The sequence below is a fragment of the Paralichthys olivaceus genome, chromosome 11, assembly GCF_024713975.1.
Source record: "Paralichthys olivaceus isolate ysfri-2021 chromosome 11, ASM2471397v2, whole genome shotgun sequence".
Classification (NCBI taxonomy): domain Eukaryota; kingdom Metazoa; phylum Chordata; class Actinopteri; order Pleuronectiformes; family Paralichthyidae; genus Paralichthys; species Paralichthys olivaceus.
This window is the reverse complement of record NC_091103.1, coordinates 1816057-1835518: the sequence shown is the minus strand read 5'-3', so window position 1 is coordinate 1835518 and position 19462 is coordinate 1816057. Positions and strand designations below refer to the sequence as shown.

Genomic DNA, 19462 nt, shown 5'->3' with positions numbered 1-19462 from the left:
CGGGGCCACAGCATCAGATCATGAGACAAAAGAGAAACACATTTGTGATTATAACCTTCTATTCTTTGTTTTTTTCCAGCGAGCTGGACTATTACGATTCTGCCAGCGTGAACGCTCGCTGTCAGAAGATCTGTGATCAGTGGGACAGCCTGGGAGCCCTGACCCTGAGCCGCAAAGAGTCTCTGGAGGTATGAGCCAGTCTGTGGTTGTCAGTCTGTTATGAGTTTGGTGTCGAATGAACAATGCACCTCACACTGTTGACCTCTGACAGTCGAGTGGGTTAAAACATTTTTATGGATGAAATTTGTTAAAATTTCATAACAATATATAACATTTTCTGTAGAAAAACATCCTAAAATTTTTGAATTAACCCTTTTTGTATTTTCTCTCTCCGACAGAGGACAGAGAAGCAGTTGGAGTCGATAGACGAGCTTTACTTGGAGTACGCCAAGAGGGCGGCGCCCTTCAACAACTGGATGGAGGGAGCGATGGAGGACCTGCAGGACATGTTCATCGTCCACAACATCGAGGAGATTCAGGTAACTGGATACTTGGACAGTGTGCAAAACTATATGTGTACTACTTGTGTAATCGTGTCTGAAGTTAAACCAAACACGCTTCCTTCGTCAGGGTTTGATCACGGCCCACGAGCAGTTCAAGTCCACCCTGTCGGAGGCCAACAAGGAGCGTGAGGCCATCCAGTCCATCCAGGCCGAGGTGCAGAAGATCGCCCAGAGCAACGGCATCAAGCTGAGTGGAGCCAACCCCTACACCACCATCACACCTGAAAGCATCGACAGCAAGTGGGAGAAGGTAGGCCGCATAAATATGGATCCTGGATTTTGATCTTTTGATTGAAGAGGTTCTGCTGGAAAATCCATAAATCTGGATCCCAAACGATTCAGTGATTTCCTCTGACTGTTTGTGTAAGTGCAGGTTTTAATATTATAGTTATGAGTGTTTGTAATGTGTGTGTGTGTGTGTGTGTGTCTGTGTTGTAGGCAATGGCCATGGTGCCGCTGCGTGACAACGCCCTGCAGGATGAGCTGAACAAGCAGAACTCCAACGACACTCTGAGAGCCAAGTTTGCCACCCAGGCCAACACAGTCGGTGCCTACATACAGGAAAAGATGGAGGTAAAGGATCACACCGTAATAACAGTCTCAGTGCTCAGCGTCTTGTTCAACCTGTTAATCTTTTCTCAGCTATGTGGACTTTACTCTCAGTTTTCAGGCCAACGTTGTAAAACTCATGTTAACTCATCAGACCCAGAGAAAAGTGTCGACAGGATTTAGGAGCTTTGGTTCTGTGAATTTTCACAACCTGAAATCCTCCAGATCATCCTCTAGTGTGGGGCCAGCCTTCTCTGCAGACTTACAATAATATATAATAAACTTTCTTTCTTTTAGTGCATTTCAAAACCATTGTTAAAGATGGCTTCACAAAATAAAATATAAGTAAATAAATAGCAAATCATAGAAAAGCCAGATCAAACTAATTAAGATGCCCGACCTTACAGCAGGGAGTTTATTTTACAAATATTACAAATATAGATATTGAGGACTTTGTCTGCTGCTCACGAGATTGTGGTCACAGAACGAGGTCTTGTTGCACCGGCTAACTGGGTTTCAGACGAGTCGACTGTGTGACGGCGTCTTGATGTGAGTGTTTCTGTCGGCAGGAAATCGGCAGGATATCCATTGAAATGAACGGCACTCTGGAGGATCAGCTCACCAACCTGAAGGATTACCAGACGAACATCATGTCGTACATGCCTGAGATCAACAAGCTGGAGGGATCCCACCAGCTCATCCAGGAGGCTCTCATCTTCGACAACCAGTACACTTCCTACACAATGGAGGTAACACACGCACACACACACACACACACACACCCTTTTTTAAGTTGTGGGTAAAGCTCATCCAACATGTTCCTTCCTCGCAGCACCTCCGTGTGGGCTGGGAGCAGCTGCTGACCACAATCGCCAGAACCATCAACGAGGTCGAGAACCAGATCCTGACACGTGACGCCAAGGGCATCAGCCAGGAGCAGCTCTTCGAGTACCGCGCCTCCTTCAACCACTTTGACAAGGTCAGGGGCCAATGTGATAATTTATGCAGTAAATATAAACTGTACTGTAGTTTTATCCATGTACTGTAGTGACACATGACAACAGTGAATACATGTGTAACATGTGAATAATGACAGAAGAAGCTCTTTACTGGTGACGATCAAGTTTTACCTGCATGTGTGTGTGTGAGGATTTAGACTTCTCTATATCGATTCATAACGTGACTGAATGAATGTTTAGACTTTAAGTGGAGGTGAGAGAAGAACCAAACCTGTGAGTATTCATCCTGACGTTTTCACACAGGCGAGCATGTGGTGAGAACACGTTGACGGTTCTAGAGACGAGCATGAATTCAGGAATCAGCTGAGGGGAAAGTAAATCTGCGTAAAGAGGAAATCACTGTTGGCTTTGTTTTAGCTGAGAGGCAGGATGAGGAATGTGGGCATTAAATCACATTTCGTATTTCATAAGGATGAAAAGGAAACGGCCTCCATTTTTCACCATCTCACTCCACTGTGTGTGTGTGTGTGTGTGTGTCTGCATGTGTGTGAAAGATTCTGCACATCTCTGTTCGAGTGGTTCATAAATGCTCCAGGAGTCACATCAGTGTGTGTGGGGACACGACACATCTCGGTGTTGATGTATAATCCTGTTCTTGTAGTTGTTTTTACATTTTCTACACAGATACATACATCACTTATTGATCTCGAGGGAAATGTAGGCATCCACCTCAAAGGAGGGAACGTGAGATAAGAACAAAGGCAGTAAAACTGATAAAGCAAGAAAACTAAAGTTAGTTTGTGAAATCTTCAATTTGCTCGATAGGCTGAATGTTTATTATCCTCTCATATCATCAGAAATACTTTTATAGTTTTTATAATGACTGAATTTTTAATGTAATTTGAGAAGAAACAGGTGAAACACGTATTTTACAAGGTTTCAGGGGTGTAGGCTCCTCACAGTCCATCATGGCTGCCTGCTGTTGTGTGTGTGTGTGTTGACACTGTTTCTAAACATCCATGAATGTTTGTCTGTCCGTCCATCCTCCGTGTCCTCATCCCTGCATGGTCACCATCCGCCACCGCCATCCCCGTGTTGCGATCTGTTCATCCTCGTGACGCTGTGGCGCTCTGTCATTGGGTGTTTGGCCGATCTCAGGACCACAGTGGGGCCCTGATGGCCGAGGAGTTCAAGGCCTGTTTGATCAGTCTGGGCTACGATGTGGAGAACGACAAGCAGGTAGGAGCTGCGCAACGAGACGCAGGGAGAGTGTCGGTGTTTGTCGAGCTTCTGAGCAGGAGAGCAGAGATCACTGACGGGCACAGTGACCTCATCGGTCAGTACATGTATGTGCACCATGATACAGACAAGAACAAACTTCAACGTTTTTGATTCTAAGTGAAATTGTGATGAATTAGTTTAACAAATAACAACTTTTTGTTGGCTTTGTTTTTTTTCCAGTTCGATCTGTAAAAAATCTCTGGTGGAGTCTGTCCTTTAAACAAACAAGATAATCTAAATATAACAAAGACAAAACAGCTGGATTATAGATAAAATGAGATGATCAGTAAAAGTAAAGAGTTCATAAAAAAACAATATAAATGCAAGAACCATAAAAAGTACAATATATGTACGAAGCCGACAGAATATTTACAGTGTGACACTATCGCACATGTTTGAAATTGCAAATAAAACTAGATTACTACTTTACTATTTACCAAAGGAGGATAGAAAACTACTACTACTACTACAAAATACGTTTACTACAATTTCTAAAAGAAATTTCTACTTTACCAAAATGATTATTAATGACATTTCTCTGGATGCACAGTTTTCAGATGTTTTGTTTATCTGTCAAATGTCGTGAAGCCGTTTGTTGCAAACACTCGTCAGAGATCAGTCGCTGCTCCTGCTCTGAGGCTCATGATAAACTCCTCTGGGTCAGTCAGGGTTTGTCCACCAGGGGTCACTGTTGCTTTGTGCTGCTCCCTCTCACGTCCGTCCGTCCGTCAGGTTTTGCTTTGCTCCGAGACTTTCTCTGTTAACTGTTTGTGCTTTTTTTAAAATCTTTTTCTTTCTTCTCACCTCCCCAAACATAAATCACTCTCTGTATTTCTGTTCATCTTTCTCTCTCTCTCTCTCTCTCTCTCCGTCCTCTCTGCTCCTGTCTTTTCACCCTCTCATCCGTCCTCCTCTCTGCCACTTGTCAACTCACCTCCTCCCTCGCTCCTCCGGCCTCTGCTGTGCTGTGGCGGCCCACAGAAGCGATCAGGACAGATGGTGTCAGAGGATTTCCGGGCTCTACTCATTTCGACAGGAAACAGCCTGGTACTGCTGCTGCGTGACTCTGACAGGAAGTCTGCAGGTCCACAGACGAACACTTTAAAAAATGAGGCTGAAACTTTTGGCTCCGTGGTTTGGATGCAGCTAAACTTCGTCCTCGTTAGTGATCACACGTTTATCAAATCATAATTGATTTGACAATTATACATTATAGCTGACATCTGTATAAATAAAGATGGACGACATGTCGGCTCCCAAAAGTGAAGCCTAATTTAGGTAAAACTGGCCTCCTCCATGTTAGTGGGTGGGACATGGGCCAAACAAAAAATACATTGTTCTCAAAAGTAATTTTATGTTGTTCTGTTCACTAGAAACAGTAGATTTATTTTACTTCTACAGTTTATTTTGACCAAACCTCAGTAGTTTCAGGTATTAAAACAATATATCCATGTTCATGCTGATACAGTGAGAACATCAGTCAGTGTGATCTGATGGTTCTGACGCCTGCAGACGTCCTGTCTGATCCTCTGCTGCTCGACTCATTTTGTCTCTTGCTTTTGTCCTGTTGCTGCTTTTCTGCCCTCGAGGGCGACTGAAGGAAACTTTACATGTGGTCGAGTGTCTGCGTCTCTCACTGTTGATAACCAGTAACATTATTTATGTAAATGTGAAATGTAAAGTATTGGGACCGTGAGCATTTCTATTCATCGGCTCAGTATTTCATGGTGGTCCTGATGTTTTACGCTCATCACATCCCGTCTGCGTCTACGTGTGTGTGTGTGTGTGTGTGTGTACAAAGTGCTTTCTGTTCTGGGTTAACCTGTTTTTGTTGTTGCCAGGGCGACAGTGAGTTTGCTCGCATCATGAGTATCGTGGACCCCAACGGCAGCGGCGCCGTCACCTTCCAGGCCTTCATTGACTTCATGTCTACGGAAACGACCGACACGGACACCGCAGACCAGGTTATCGCCTCCTTCAAGATCCTGGCCGCTGATAAGGTGAGCGAGTCTGTCTGTCTGTGTCTGTCTGTCTGTCTGTGTCTGTCTGTGTCTTTCTGTCTGTCTGTGTCTGTCTGTCTGTGTCTGTCTGTGTCTGTCTGTGTCTGTCTGTGTCTGTCTGTCTGTCTGTGTCTGTCTGTGTCTTTCTGTCTGTGTCTTTCTGTCTGTGTCTGTCTGTCTGTGTCTTTCTGTCTGTGTCTGTCTGTCTGTGTCTGTCTGTGTTGTTTCTAAGTCCCAGACTTTTTGACCTTGCTGGTGTAGTTTTGTTTTTGAGCCAAAGGGTAAATTTCATCTCTGTCTCCATCAGAACTACATCACGGCCGACGAGCTGAGGAGGGAGCTCCCCCCCACCCAGGCGGAGTACTGCATCGCCCGCATGGCGCCCTACTCGGGGCCTGACGCCGTGCCCGGAGCCCTCGACTACATGTCCTTCTCCACCGCCCTGTACGGAGAGAGCGACCTGTAGAGGAGGAGAGAGGAAGAGGGCCGGATAGAAAATAGGGGTTGAGGGGTGAAGGGGAGAGGAAGAAGGAAGTAAGGATGGTAGAGAGGTTTTCTGCACGTGGAGGAGGTGCCAGGAGTCGCGCGTTAGAAGGAAAAAAATTGAGTGGCGGTTGTGAGGTGCCCCTGCGTGTGCCGGTTGAGAAGTGTTGAAGGCTGTGAGCTTGTTGATTGAACTGTAGTTAGGTTTGACCTCCGCTGATGTTTTCCAGCTCCTGATGAATCAAGGGGAAGTTTTATGAACGGGCGTATCCGGGGGCAGGTCCGGGATGGGCGGGGTTCTGTAGTGCGGGTCCCTAGCTTCACCCTCTCTGTCTTATGGTCGGGTCCGACAGAGGTTAGGACGTGGGAGGGGGGGGGGGGGGGGGCACAAGCTAATCTGATACTTATGCTAATTTTTGTTTGTTTTATCATAATTTTTTTCTTCTTGCCAGGGGGGCGGGGTCAGATTGTTTTCGGTAGGGGCGGGGCATAGTTTGTCGTGGTGGCTGGCGAGGTTGGTGTATTAGATCCTAGTGAGATATATGCTGTGGGGGTCAGGGGGAGGGCGGGAAGGAGGGTGGGGTGACCAACCAGAGATAAAACGACATATTTACCCATAATTCCCGTGTTGCTGGATAAGGTGACCTGTTAACCTCAGCTCTTTTCCTCCTCTCGTCTTTGTTTATTTCTCTTTTTTTTTTGTTTTCCTTCTGGAGCAGGTGGGTGGTGGCGTCGGGTGGCGTTGAACGGGGGTTGTCGATCGGGGTGGGGGTGGGGTCAGCGCTGTACATACTTATTTTTTCAGTGCGAACAGCGACACGCAGTCCCAGCTGTTGAGAATAAGTGGACGTTCCAGCTGCCGTTAATTTAAAAAAATAAATAAATAAGATGTAAAAGCCAATGATATCGACACGGAGCAGTTCCTCCAGTGGAAAGGTTTGAGCTTCTGGAAGTTTCTTAAAAGTTTTTTTTATTTTATCGATGGAAAACGTTGAAAAGAAGTTGGTCGCCATGGAGATGAGGCCTTCCTGTTCCTGTATAAATGCCATGACGGGCAACATCCATTATAATCCACACAAATTTGCTTCTGTGAAACTGTTCTGCTGTTGTGGGCATCAGGTGCTTATTCAAATACAAACCGACACATTTATACGATGAGTACGACGAGTCGTCACTTTTATATATATCAGAAATCCTACGCAGACAGAAATGAATATATACACATGTAATCATGGAGGCATTTGATCGACAGAATGAAGGTTCGTCCTGGATTCTTTTTCCCTTTAGGGTAACCATGGTAACAACAATGTGGCGCTCTCCTGATTTGGAAAAACAAATTTAAAACGCGCCGATTGGTGGCTACAGCCCTGTTCCTCCCTCTCTCTCTCTCTCTCTCTCTCTCTCTCTCCCTCCCTCTCTCCCCCTACCTCACTCTCACACTTCCTCCCCCATCCCTCCATCCCCTCATTTATCTCTGAAGGGAAAGAAAATTATTGCAAGGAAGGAGAGGAAGAGGGGTCGAGATCAGGGAGGGGTCTTTATGTAAACATTCCATTCCGTGCAAAATAAAAAAAAATATTAAAACATTTTTAAAAAGGAAATTATATTAAAAAAAAAACTAAAAAAAAAAAACTATGCAATCATAACATGTTGAATATCTGAGTCCTGGGGACGATCCTGCGAAGCCTCCCTGTCGACATTAACCAGAAGGTTTTCCGCTGTGTCGGCCGTCAGGGGGAGAGGGGGGAGACAGAGGGACGGACAGGGAAGGAACGGAGGAGGAAAGACTTGGACCAAAAGCTTGTTTCTTTTCTTTCTTTTTTTTTTTTCATGCAAGGTTGGAGAGATGTGAACTCTGGATTTGTGATTTTCCTTTTTTTTGTACTCTTTAATATCAAACCTTATCTGCTGTACTGGAAACTGCAACGCCTTCTGTCTCTAATGATAAGTGAGTTTCACAAAGCACACATAAAAGTTTCCTTATAAAATACCTCTGCTCGTCCTGCAGTCTTTTTTGTGTGTGTGTGTGTGTGTAGGTCTATGGATGAGGGGACAGTTTGGACAGAATCATTTTAATGACATCAAAACTTTCACGAGCGTACATTTGTTCACCTGACGCCATGTTTAATTTAACAGTTTGTACATTTAATTAATTACATATTAATCATGTGTTCAGAGGCTGGAAAATGAAAACTCTTCAACATGTTCATGACCCAACAATTTCAACCAAGAACAACATCTCAGACCATAGTCATGATAAGTGCTGCTCCTCTTGGTGCATTCAGAGACAAATGAAAATGAGCTTATGTATGTGTGTGTGTGTATATAATATATTATACTTTGATATAAAACCTGAAGCAGCAGGTCAGTGGTGAAACCTCAGTGTAATCAAACCACTACAGATATTTCCTCACGGTTCATTCCTCGTGTTTTACTTTGTGACCTTCACATGTGAACCGGTCACAGTCCGACACAATGAGACATTCAAAGAGTTTTTAATGTTTCAGTGTCATGAACACAAACTCAGACAATAGATGTTAATAATATCAGAAACAGACTGAGGCTCATTTCCTTTGGTAAAACAAACTTGGTGTAAATTAAAGGATCGTTTATTCAAAGTACTTTACGATGATGATTATAATCATTAATAACCTGAGACTGATTCTCTATAACTTCACTTTAATAAAGAAAATCAAAGGATCACTTGTACAAGTTGGTTTATGCACGTGCACCGGAAGTGGGCAGTACGTTCTCTGTGCGCGTGCAGCTCGGACCCACTTCTCCGCGCGCTCGTGTGTCGGAGCAGCTCGAGACGCGGATGATCAGTTCGGTTGTTTCCGGAGACGAGAAGAATCAATAACTTCCACGCGCCTGTTGCAGCGGCCGCTCCGCGCGCTCCTTCCGTGGCGGCGGACACGATGCTCGCGCTCACCTTCACGTGCACGGCGCTGCTCGTGCTCGTGTTCTGTGGATCGATTCATTCCGACAGATCTGCGGTAAGAGCCGAACTTAACTCAACTTAACTCAACTTAACTTAACTCAACTTAACTTAACTTAACTTAACTTAACTTAATTCAAATTAACTTAACTCAACTTAATTCAAATTAACTTAACTTAACTTAACTCAAATTAACTTAACTTAATTTAGCTTAACTAATGAGCTAGTGACCTGTTTACTGAAGTGTGTGTGTGTGTGAGAGAGAGAGAGATTATTTATGAGGAAATTCTTGCTCATCATGTTATTTAACTAAGCAGACACCTTTGGCCTCAGACATAAGACGATAAATAAAAGATAAATAAAGCAGAAAATAAACTAACTCCTGTTAAACAGAAATATTGTGCATATTAAATAAAACCAGTAACTACATCCTCCTACAAAGTTCAATAGAAGCTTCAATAGAAGCTAATGAAACTCACTGTAAAAACATTTCGTTAATTTACATTTGTAGGTTTGTGCCTGAAGAAACTTATTTAGTCTGATGCTGATGAACTTTGGACATTAAATCAAACACTACATGTATTTGTCCCACACACACACACACACACACACACATACATATACAATATTTCCTTCTGTAAACTCTTATTAACTCCATTAAAATCCCTCAGTAACTCACATCAGCTGCATGTGTCACAATCAGTTTATTAGAATAATCATGTTGTTAAAGCTCAGTTCTGTCTGAGCAGAGTTTACTTTAACAATATGCACTAAAAACAAGCGATGGAAAATAAAGATAAATATATATATTTATGGTCTAATGGAAGAAACAAAGTCTACGTCTCTTCTGTAAAAGTTGTGTGTGTGTGTGTGTGTGTGTGTGTGTGTGTGTGTAGTAACACTAGCCAGTGAGACCAAACCTCACTCACACCTGTCTGTTTCCCCTGAGAAGCAAGTTAAACATTGACTTGGCAGCGGTGTGTGTTCACTTGTGTGTGTTCACTTGTGTGTGTTCGTGTGTGTGTGTGTGTGTTCACGTGTGTGTGTGAGAATGTAGTGTTTGTTGTAGTAACATCACAGCTGGTCTGTGATATTTATCTGAGTACATGTGATGAAATATGAAAAGAGTTACAACTCAGAGGCTGATTCTCATCGACTTTGATCCCTTTGATATGAATCCTGCAGTGATAAATATAACGCAGTAATAAAACTATAATAATACAGTAATAATACAATATGAACAAACATTTATAAAGTATTTATCACTGAGGAGAAAACTAGAGGAAAAACTTTGCTTCAGGAACCAAAGAAAATGAGTGACACATGAACAAAGTCTGAATTAATCAGAGTTTGAGTTTGTGTGAACGTGAACATGAACGTGAACGTGAACATGAACGTGAATGTGAACTACAGTCGGTGGTTACTCTTCAGACAAGACGCAGATCGTCCTTCATTCGTCTCACCGTGGAGGAATGTGTAACAGAGAGAGGAGAGATAAACATTAAGAAAGACTCACAGTGTAAACAGAATATATAAAGTACACACACTCACACACACTCACACACTCAAACACTCACACACACTCACGCTCTGAATCCCCTGAGATGTTGGACGTGTGTGTTGGTGTGTGTTGACGTTCAGCGTCAGTCTGAGCTCAGGTTCGTCGGTTCACACGTTCAGAGGCTGAGTCTCACAAACCGTCTCCATGGCGACCGTGGTGTTTCCACAGGAGATGAGTTTGTGAGTCGTCCTTCAGCGGCCGGCGGTATCTGGAAGGTGTGAGGCTCCAGGAGACAGTGGCAGCTTGTTCTCGCTTTCTCTGCCGCACGCTCACTTCCTGTCTCACCCCTCCCTCACACACACACTCCCTCCCTCTCTCCCTCCCTCACACACACACTCCCTCCCTCCCTCACACACACACACACACACTGGTTTTATAGGCTCACACACACTGGAGGTGATTGTTTCAACACTGAGGTTTTTGTCGTCGCTGGTTTTCTACCTGACAGACAGGAAATCCAGTCTGCACTCGGCTCTGCACCTGGACTCCTGCTCTCCTCCTCCACTCCTCCCTTCATTCCTCTCCTCCCTCTGTCCTCCTTCTCGTTTCACTCTCTCCGTCCAGACTCTAATTGCTTTCTCTGCTCACCTTTCTATATTTTCTTTCTTTTCTTTTTTTTCCTCTCGTACTTCTACTTCTAACTTCACTCTCCCCTCCTTTCTTTCATCCCTCCTTTCTTTCATATTTCCCGTCATCTTCTCTTTGATTCATCCGTCAAACACATTCCTCCATGTTTTGCTCCATTTCTTCTTTTTTCTTCGCTTCCTTTATTCCTTCCCTCCACCTCTGTGATTGTCTATCCTTCCATCTCTCCTTCTTTTCCATCCTCGTTTTCCAAACATACAATCCTTTCTTTCTCTCTCACTGTACTTTCTTCTTCCATTCCTCTTATTTCCTCCTTCATTCCTTCCATCCTCTTCTCTTTCCTTTCCACATCTCTTTCTCCCCCCACAGTTTGATGTTTATGTTTGACCTCAGTGGGCGTCTGCAGGTGATTTGGTTTAATTCCACTTGTTATTGAGCCTGTGGGAGATTTTCATCTTCAACAGTCAGAACATTTTTTAGCGTGTCAGCTGTTTGTGGAGCTCGAGCTGCAGTCGTGTGGTTCGGCGGAGGATTGGACAGACGTTATTTTCTGCTTTGCTTGGACTCTTTCCCTTCGCCGCTCTTTCTCCTCCTCCTCCTCCTCCTCCTCCTCCTCCTCCTCCTCCTCCTCCTTCCCTCAGCTCCTTTATTTCACTTCTTTAAAAGGACATTTTCTGTTTTAAATGGAAACTGAATCAAACTACAACTGTAAAAAAAACAGAGTTCATGTTTGTAAACTCTCTCTCTCTCTCTCTCTCTCTCTCTCTCTCTCTCTCTCTCGACATGAAGTCACAGACGTCTCATTCACTAAATCTACTAAATTATGTCAACACTGTGACAACATCAATGTAAAATGTACTCTTGTCTCAGAGCTGTGTGTGTGTGTGCGTGTGGGTGAGTGTGAGTGTGTGTGTGCGTGTGTGTGTGCGTGTGTGTGAGTGTGTGTGTGAGTGTGAGTGAGTGTGTGTGTGTGTGTGTGCGTGTGTGTGAGTGTGAGTGTGTGTGTGTGAGTGTGTGTGTGTGGCTTGAGAGGGGAGGGTGATGGACAAAGAGGCACTGATGAAGAAGTGAGAAGGTGGAGTGTGTGGCCAATTTCATACATCTGTGTGTGTGTGTGTGTGTGTGTGTGTGTGTGTGTGTGTGTGATCCTGAGTGTTGTTAGACGAGCATGTTGGAATAGTTTAGATCATCAAGCTCTCCCTCTCTCCTTCTATCCTCTCCTTCTCTCCTTCTCTCCTCTCTCCTTTCTCCTTTCCTTCTCTCCTTCTATCCTCTCCCTCTCTCCTTCTCTCCTTCTCTCCTTCTCTCCTTCTCTCCTTCTCTCCTCTCCTTTTTATTACAAACAGCATCTTAACACTAGAATCACCCTGAGGACAAACAGTCCTTTATTTGATCAAGTGGAGGTTTGAACTAGTTTTAAATCTTATCATTGACATGTTGTCTGTGTGTCCCTCCTGAGCCTCCGTACACACTGAATGTGTGGTAGCTCTAATAATCCACCTTTGTCCTCAGACGTTATTAAAGGGAGACGCTGTCGTCCTCACATCTGCTTTGTTCCCTCATAGTTTATAGAGTCAGAGACAGAAAAAGAAGGAGACGTTTTCCTCCTCCAGTCAACCTGAAATGTTTTTGTGTCTCACATGTGTCATCGCCTTCTCTCGTCTCTCACCCACTTTCTTATTCTGCCTCTTTTCTCTCTCTCCCCCTCGGTCCAGCTTTTCCAGGCGTGACATTGAAAACCAATGTGTTTTAAAGGCTTTTTCAGCCGCTGCACAGAAACACAGTTTGTTGCAGATCAGGATGAAGCTGTGACGAATCTATCACTTTCTGTAAGATTGCTAGAAACGGCCCCTGGCACAGGTCTGTGCTCTGTGAGAGAGTTTCCAGTTTGTTAACTTTCTGTTTTTGATTCCTGGAATATCTCACATTTCACAAACAACCTGAAGACGACTGTTCCTTCTCCATCGATTTTCATTGATCTTCTAGTTTAATCTACAATAATTATTGAAAATAACATGAAACATTGAACGTGAACCTTCTTACCTTCAGTCTAATGTTCATTATTAATGAAATACTTTTTCTTTTTTACACCTCCGGCTCAGGGAATAGAGAACGTGCTCTTGATGTTCATGATTCTGCTGCAGATCCAAAGAAAAACCTGGATCCAGTGAATTTAAATGTGGTTTCATAAGGTTTGAGTTCTACTGAGGGACATTGTGATGAAAGTAGAAAACTGAGACACGTCCACGATCACCATGTTTGTGTGTTTGCAGCCCCTCCTGATCGCAGAGAACATGTGGCCCCGCGGTTGCGTCCTGGACTGCCAGAGGGGGCGCCACAGAGCCGTGTGCGGCAGTAACGGCAGGTTGTATAAATCGATGTGCGCCTTCCAGAGGGCGCAGTGCATCAACACACATCTGCGTCTGGCTCCACATGCACACTGCTCAGGTAACACACGTGCACAGCTGCTGGTTTATTTATTCTTCATTCTGTAGAATCGACGATGTGACAACGTCTGGGATTAATAAAGATTTCAGCTCAATAAGAAAAGCAAGTAAACATCATGCTTTTACTTTGAAATTGCTAAGAGGAGGGAAATAATCAATTTAATCACATGGCACAAAACTCAGCTCTGCACATCTGTGGGTCTGTAACAGTTCCACATCCAGATGTTTGAACACTTGACACTTCACTCGAGGGACGATAAGAAGAAATAATAACGAGTTCAGCTCGTCTGCTTTCAGATCTGACTCAGTCTAAATGTCAGCTGGCTCGGGCTCAGGCGCTGGAGGCCAACACCCGCAGCAGCAGCAGCAGCAGCAGCAGCAGCAGTCATGTCGGTCATGTCGGTCATGTCGGTGCTGCAGCTGCCATGTTTGTTCCAGAGTGTCATCCAGACGGTCACTTCCTGCCAGTGCAGTGTCACAACCAGACCGGATACTGTTGGTGCTCCACAACAGACGGAAAACCTCTGAGCGGGACGTCCGTGCTCCACCTGATCCCCAGCTGCGCCGGTCAGACTCATTTTATCTTTTACTCAGAGTTTTGTTTTAAAGGAAAAACGTGTTTGAGTCTGTGGAACGTTACTGGAACAATGAACAGCTTTGTTTGGATGATGGTGTCGAACACGTCACTGACTGTAGGAGTTGAGTTCAGATCACAGTCTGGAAATAAAGACATGAAAGCTCCTAAAAGTGAAGCCAAAGAGTTTCTCTCGCCCCCTGGTGGCTGGCTGCAGTAGAGCTCATGCACCTCTGTAGCTCTAATCATTAGAAACGAACTGATTTTCTGTCGTGTTGTCAGAGCGAAGCTCCTCAGCTCAGAGGAACCCGGCAGAAAGAGCTGGAATAAAACTTTGATGAGGTTTAAACTTCGGTTCTTTTCTGTTTCAATGTCGTGAACAGATCATTTCATCAAGACGGATCCAGTTCAAGGTCAGAACGATTTTCAGTTCCTGTTTTACACGACTCATATGTATTCTGTACGTTCTCTGCCTGTTTCTGGCCTGAGGCTGTTTCTCTCCCTGCACCTGAAGGAACATTAACATTCACAGACGACTTCATGTGCCAACACACACACACACACACACACACACACACACACACACACACACAGCTCTGTTCACTCTCTCTTCTCACGCTGCAGATGAAGTTGATGAACCTGGGCCGACGCTGGACCCCAGAAAACCTGCAGGTGAGGAACACGTCTTCTGACAGTTACTGTGAGTCACGAGTTATTTAGTGTTTCTGTAAAAAGATTCTTCTGTCCAGAGCTCACCGCTCCGCCCATCTGGGTGACCATCCTGATGAACTCCGTCAGACGACCCACAGGTAAGTAAATATACATATATATATATATATATATATATATATATATACATACACACACACATTAGTACATATACATGTTATACACCCATCTCAGCCCCTCATGTTTGTGTATGTGTGTGTGTGCGTGTGCGTGTGCGTGTGCGTGTGTGTGTGTGTGTGTGTAGACAGTCCTCAGACCTGTGAGCGTGAGCGAGCGTCGCTGCTCTCTCAAATGCTTTCAACCTGGCAGGAGGAGCGCTTCATCCCAGAATGCACTGCAGACGGCCGCTACAGCCCCGTGCAGTGTCACACTGCTACAGGTTACTGCTGGTGTGTCCGCGTCGACAGCGGTAGGCCACGGTCAGGCACCTCTGCAAGGTGATCAATCAATCAATCAATCAATCAACCAATCAATCAGTCAATCAATCAATCAATCAATCAACCAATCAATCAATCAATCAATTAGATATTCCCATGGATTATTAATGAATTTATAAAGTGTGTCTGTATATTTCTATGAGTTCTGTTACTTCCTCTCTTGCTGGTTTTCCTCTTCACATCTCGGTGGTTCATCAAAGTACAGATGACTGAAGTTTCTTTATTGATCCAGAACGAACAGGAAGAATCAGAACGAGCTGTGATCTGGAGGATTTCTTCTCTGGAGGTTTTGATGCTCAGCTGCTCAGAAACTCCAGAGAGAAAAATCTGGGATGTTTTTGTGTGAAGCTTTTTCTTATGATCACTGGTTTGAGGAAAACTCCCTGTGGCCTCGGGACGTCGTTCTTTTCCGTCTGTACCTTCTGGGTTTTTCGAAGAGAGTTTAGTTGTTGTGTGTGTGTGTGTGTCTCTTTGTAGGAATCGTATCCCAGACTGCACCGGGGCAGAGGAGGCTCCAGACAGAACAGACCGGAGGTTCAGGGAAAAACCTCTGCCTGGTAAAAACCAGACTTTCTGTTACATCAGAAATAAACAGATTTCATGTTTTTACATTTTCACCTCTAAAATTGGGAAAAAATGACAAATCTGTAAATTATTTGAGAAGTTTGATGGTTTGAAACCTCCCATGTTTGCTCCTTCATAATAAATTCAACACATACTGAAACAGAGCAGCAAACTTTACACAGTAGGAGAAGTCAGTGTCTGGCTCAAAGGCACTGGGGCAGGGTAGAGTCGGACTTTAACATCCAGACTGTCGCTCTGTTCTCTCAGGATGTCCTGGAGCTCGTAAAGAGCAGTTCCTGCAGAGTCTGATCACAGCTCTGCAGCTGGAAGCAAAGCATGCTGGGAGTCTGAGTCCCTACCAGTAAGTGTGTCTCCAGCTCCTCACAGCAGGTGAACGAGTCTCTGGATGAAACTGTTCAATATAAAGTGGGTTGATTACTATAAAGTAATAATATTACATAAATGAATTCTCAAAAAAACAGTGTATTACTGCAGTATTCTGTGTTTTGTTAAATGGTATAATATAATAATATATAATATAATATTAGAAAGAGGCTGAATTTCTCCTGTTTGTTTGTTTTCTTTAAATCGAGGTCGCTCACTCTCGGGTTTTGTTTCTGCTTCCACCAGGGCTGCAAACACACCTCCTTCTGATGCTCCCTCTCTTTTATCAAACCCTCCATCCTCCACCACTCCATCCTCCTCCTCCTCATCCTCCTCCTCCTCCTCCTCCTCCTCTCCCCTGAACATCTCTCCCTCTGCTGCTCCCTCTGCTGCGGACTCCTCTGGCCCAGAGGAGGTGTTGCAGTGGCATTTCACTCGGCTGGACGTGGACTCCAGTGGCGTGCTCAGCGAACGCGAGGCTCGACCCCTTCGTCAGTTCCTGCGACGGAGGCTGAGGCCGAGACGCTGCGCCAAGAAGTTCGTTCAGTACTGTGACAGAGACGGAGACCGAGGCCTGACACTGGAGGAGCTGAGGGCCTGCCTGGCTCTCTGAGGTCAGTGTGTGTGTGTGTGTGTGTGAGAGACTGAGGAACATCTGATCTGAGATCTGATCTGAGCCGATTTCATCTGAGGAGAAAAACTGTCTCCTTGTTTGGGAAAGAGCAGATTTGTGGGTCAGTGGTTCTGGTCGAAATAAGTCTCCAGGAAATTAATACAAGTTTGTGTAATGACCAAAGTAAACACACACACACACACACACACACACACACTCACACACTCACCACAATGTTCCCGCGGCTCCTCATTGGTCGGCTGCCTGGTGTAGAAGCCTCCTCTTCTCCTCTCTGGTTCGTTGCTCCGGTTGATCCCAGGAGAGTCAAGCGATTCGGGCCGACGGTGTCCGAGTGTTTTTGCAGCTCGGTGAAATCCAAACAAACGTGGCAGCAGTAAAACGAGCTGCTTGTCGCTCACAGCTCGGCCGTGACAGCGACGTGTTAATCAGACGTCACATAAAGAAACTTTCTCTGTGAACGTTTCTGTTGAACCTGAACAAAACTGAATATCTTCCAGAGAAGGGACAGAGTCTCACTTCACACTGAGCTGCACAGTGGACGTGGAGACATGGAGACATGGAGACATGGAGACACATGACAGACAACAGTCACATCTTATATTTGTACATATACAATACTACAGTACTCCACAGTACTACAGTACTCCACAGTACTACAGTACTCCACAGTACTACAGTACACCACACTAGTTCAAACACACCACATGAACGTCCTTGTGGTTCAAACATTACATCGTCGGAGGTGAAGACTGCAGCTGCTTCCTCTTCTGCTTCTTCTTCTATGGTTTAATGTGTCTCTACTTCCTGTGATTGGTCCAAACTGTCCAACAAAGTGTTTTCACTGTAAACCAACAGAACCAGGTTCAGTTTGATCCGGACCCAGAACTCCTCTTCTGGTCTGAGGAACCGTTCACACCTGAAGTTCAGCTCTGAGGTCAAACGTCCGTAATCACTGTGAAGCATCAACACAACTAAAATAAAAGACAAAGTTGGTAAATTGACTTTGAGTTCAGAATTTATTAGTCAAACTTCATGTCAAGGTCAACACTGAACTCTGATGCACATTTGTGATTATTCAGAATTTAAATTTGAGATTATTCCAAAATAAAGACGTCTGACCTTCCACTGTCAAATCTCAGGAGTTTATTAAGCAGCCACACTTTATTTATTCTCTCTCTTCCAGTTAAATTAGTAGTTTACAGTCTAATTTGAATTATGTATTGAAATTCCCTTCAGTCCAACCTTCAGAAAACCTTCTGCAGCTCCAGTCTCCTTATCAACACACACACACTCGGTATCACAGTGAATAAAACAGTTTAATTTGTTTCCTCACCAAACAAACACAGAGGTTGAGTTAAGTTCAGCTCAGAGTCGAGAGATCAGAGTCTCCGCTGGAAATATAAACAGGCGGCGAGCGTCGGTGTTGATTTGATGGCGGCAGATAGAGAGGAAAAGGGGGAGACGGACAGGAAGGACAAAGAGGGGTGAGGAGCTGCTGATTATCCAGAAACAAGGAAAAGGCCGAGCTGAGAGTGAGGACGGAGGAGCAGCGTTAAACTAACATGTGTCTGGGAGAGATAGCAGTGACCTCCGCCGGTGACGGAGGAGCAGCGGCCTCAGAGGCCACACCCAGAGGATCCGACTGATCCCTGGATCCACTTCAACCTCCTCTTTAATATTTTCTGTCTCACTGTTCGTTTCTCTTCTCTTCATGTTTTTCCTCCAGGTCGAAGCCACAGAGACGAATCAGCCGACACCAAAGGTCAACTCCTTCACTTGCAGCTCCGACGAACAGCTGATCTTCATCCATCATCTTCATCACAGGAGGTTTTGTTCCTTCTCGCCCTCCAGACGCTGCAAAGGTTCATCATTCATCAAACTGTCTCTGTGATGTCATCTGTGGTCAAATCAACATTTAAAGTATTTATTTCAAACCTTCGTGATGTTTGGATTCTCGTGTTCATCTCACTGATGTTTCCGTCCGTCCTACCCTGAATCCTTCCCTTCTTTCCTTGACTCCTTCCTCCTCCTCCCGGTTGCTTCTTTTGTTACATCACTTCCTCTCGTTAAATCTGTGAACCACAAACATCAGTAAACGAGTTCCATCTCTTCAGTTAACGATCCAGGTTCAAATCCTTTAATTCTCTTCTGTTTACAGAGTCAGAGAAAAGCTTGATTTTGACCTTTGACCTCCGATCATTTCTGTGACCACTCACTACTGGTGCCGACCCCAGGGTGTCATTAGTCTGATGGTAAACACAGCGCCCCCTGCGGTCATGACGACGCCTCAGGTAATAACCCGAACCACAGAGGAAGAAACATCAGTCACCTTTAGTGTGTTTGTCACAGGGAATTACCCAGAGTTCATAGTGTCGTGAACTTTGACAAGAACCCACGTTTTCATCTGAGCAAAAACAAAGAGCAGTAAATGTTCAGTAAAGAACTTTGAATTAAAAGTTGTTGTTTCATTCCTGTTTAAACTTCCTCATCTTCCTCCAGACTCATTTCATTTCTTCCTTCTTTCTCCTCCTCCTCCTCATCCCTTCCGTTTCTCTGTTGTAAATATTTATTTCTCATATTCTAGACACATATTTCCTGTCGAGTGGTAACAAACAGTTATGATCGTTTGTTTTATTCGTTATATTTGAGACAGTGTCCGTCCGCAGCACTTTCCTAAGACACTTCAGTGTTTGTTCACTGACGTGATGACGTGTGTCGTCTGTAGTTTCCTGTTTTTGTAAATGTGATTTTATTAAAGTGATGTTGTCGACGTT

The 19462-nt window shown here is 44.5% G+C and overlaps 2 protein-coding genes and 1 long non-coding RNA gene across 12 annotated transcripts in view; 2 read left to right on the top strand and 1 right to left on the bottom strand.

Annotated features, from left to right (window-relative positions):
* actn4 (actinin, alpha 4) overlaps positions 1-7825 on the top strand; it is a 51095-nt gene extending 43270 nt beyond the window's left edge. For 2 of the 9 annotated variants that reach the window (XM_069533838.1, XM_069533840.1), the window contains exons 14-24: positions 80-188; positions 399-539; positions 631-813; positions 1002-1136; positions 1682-1861; positions 1945-2091; positions 2312-2344; positions 3230-3310; positions 4334-4399; positions 5194-5352; positions 5660-7825. In XM_069533838.1, the coding sequence (XP_069389939.1) occupies positions 80-188; positions 399-539; positions 631-813; positions 1002-1136; positions 1682-1861; positions 1945-2091; positions 2312-2344; positions 3230-3310; positions 4334-4399; positions 5194-5352; positions 5660-5818 (1393 nt within the window). In that variant the 3' untranslated portion in view covers positions 5819-7825. The remainder of the gene's footprint in view (positions 1-79; positions 189-398; positions 540-630; positions 814-1001; positions 1137-1681; positions 1862-1944; positions 2092-2311; positions 2345-3229; positions 3311-4333; positions 4400-5193; positions 5353-5659) is intronic. The other 7 variants (XM_069533839.1, XM_020103968.2, XM_020103966.2 and 4 more) reach the window with 4 other exon arrangements.
* A 756-nt stretch (positions 7826-8581) lies between these two features.
* On the top strand, positions 8582-19462 carry LOC109644033 (SPARC-related modular calcium-binding protein 1-like). Of its 2 annotated transcripts, XR_011244466.1 has the most exons (12): positions 8582-8831; positions 13193-13367; positions 13664-13933; positions 14324-14353; positions 14565-14612; positions 14690-14749; positions 14914-15106; positions 15584-15663; positions 15938-16031; positions 16301-16668; positions 18415-18550; positions 18847-19462. XR_011244466.1 is itself a non-coding variant. In XM_069533841.1 (11 exons), the coding sequence occupies exons 1-10, from the start codon at positions 8754-8756 to the stop codon at positions 16665-16667; spliced, it is 1395 nt and encodes a 464-aa protein (XP_069389942.1). In that variant the 5' UTR covers positions 8582-8753; the 3' UTR covers position 16668; positions 18415-19462. The 2 variants fall into 2 exon arrangements, 1 of the variants encoding a protein (XP_069389942.1); XM_069533841.1 differs by having other exon boundaries at positions 18415-19462.
* On the bottom strand, positions 17986-19002 carry LOC138411978 (uncharacterized). The gene is made up of 2 exons (XR_011244467.1): positions 18624-19002; positions 17986-18542 (listed from the first exon to the last, which is right to left on the bottom strand). It is a non-coding gene; the product is annotated as an uncharacterized lncRNA (long non-coding RNA).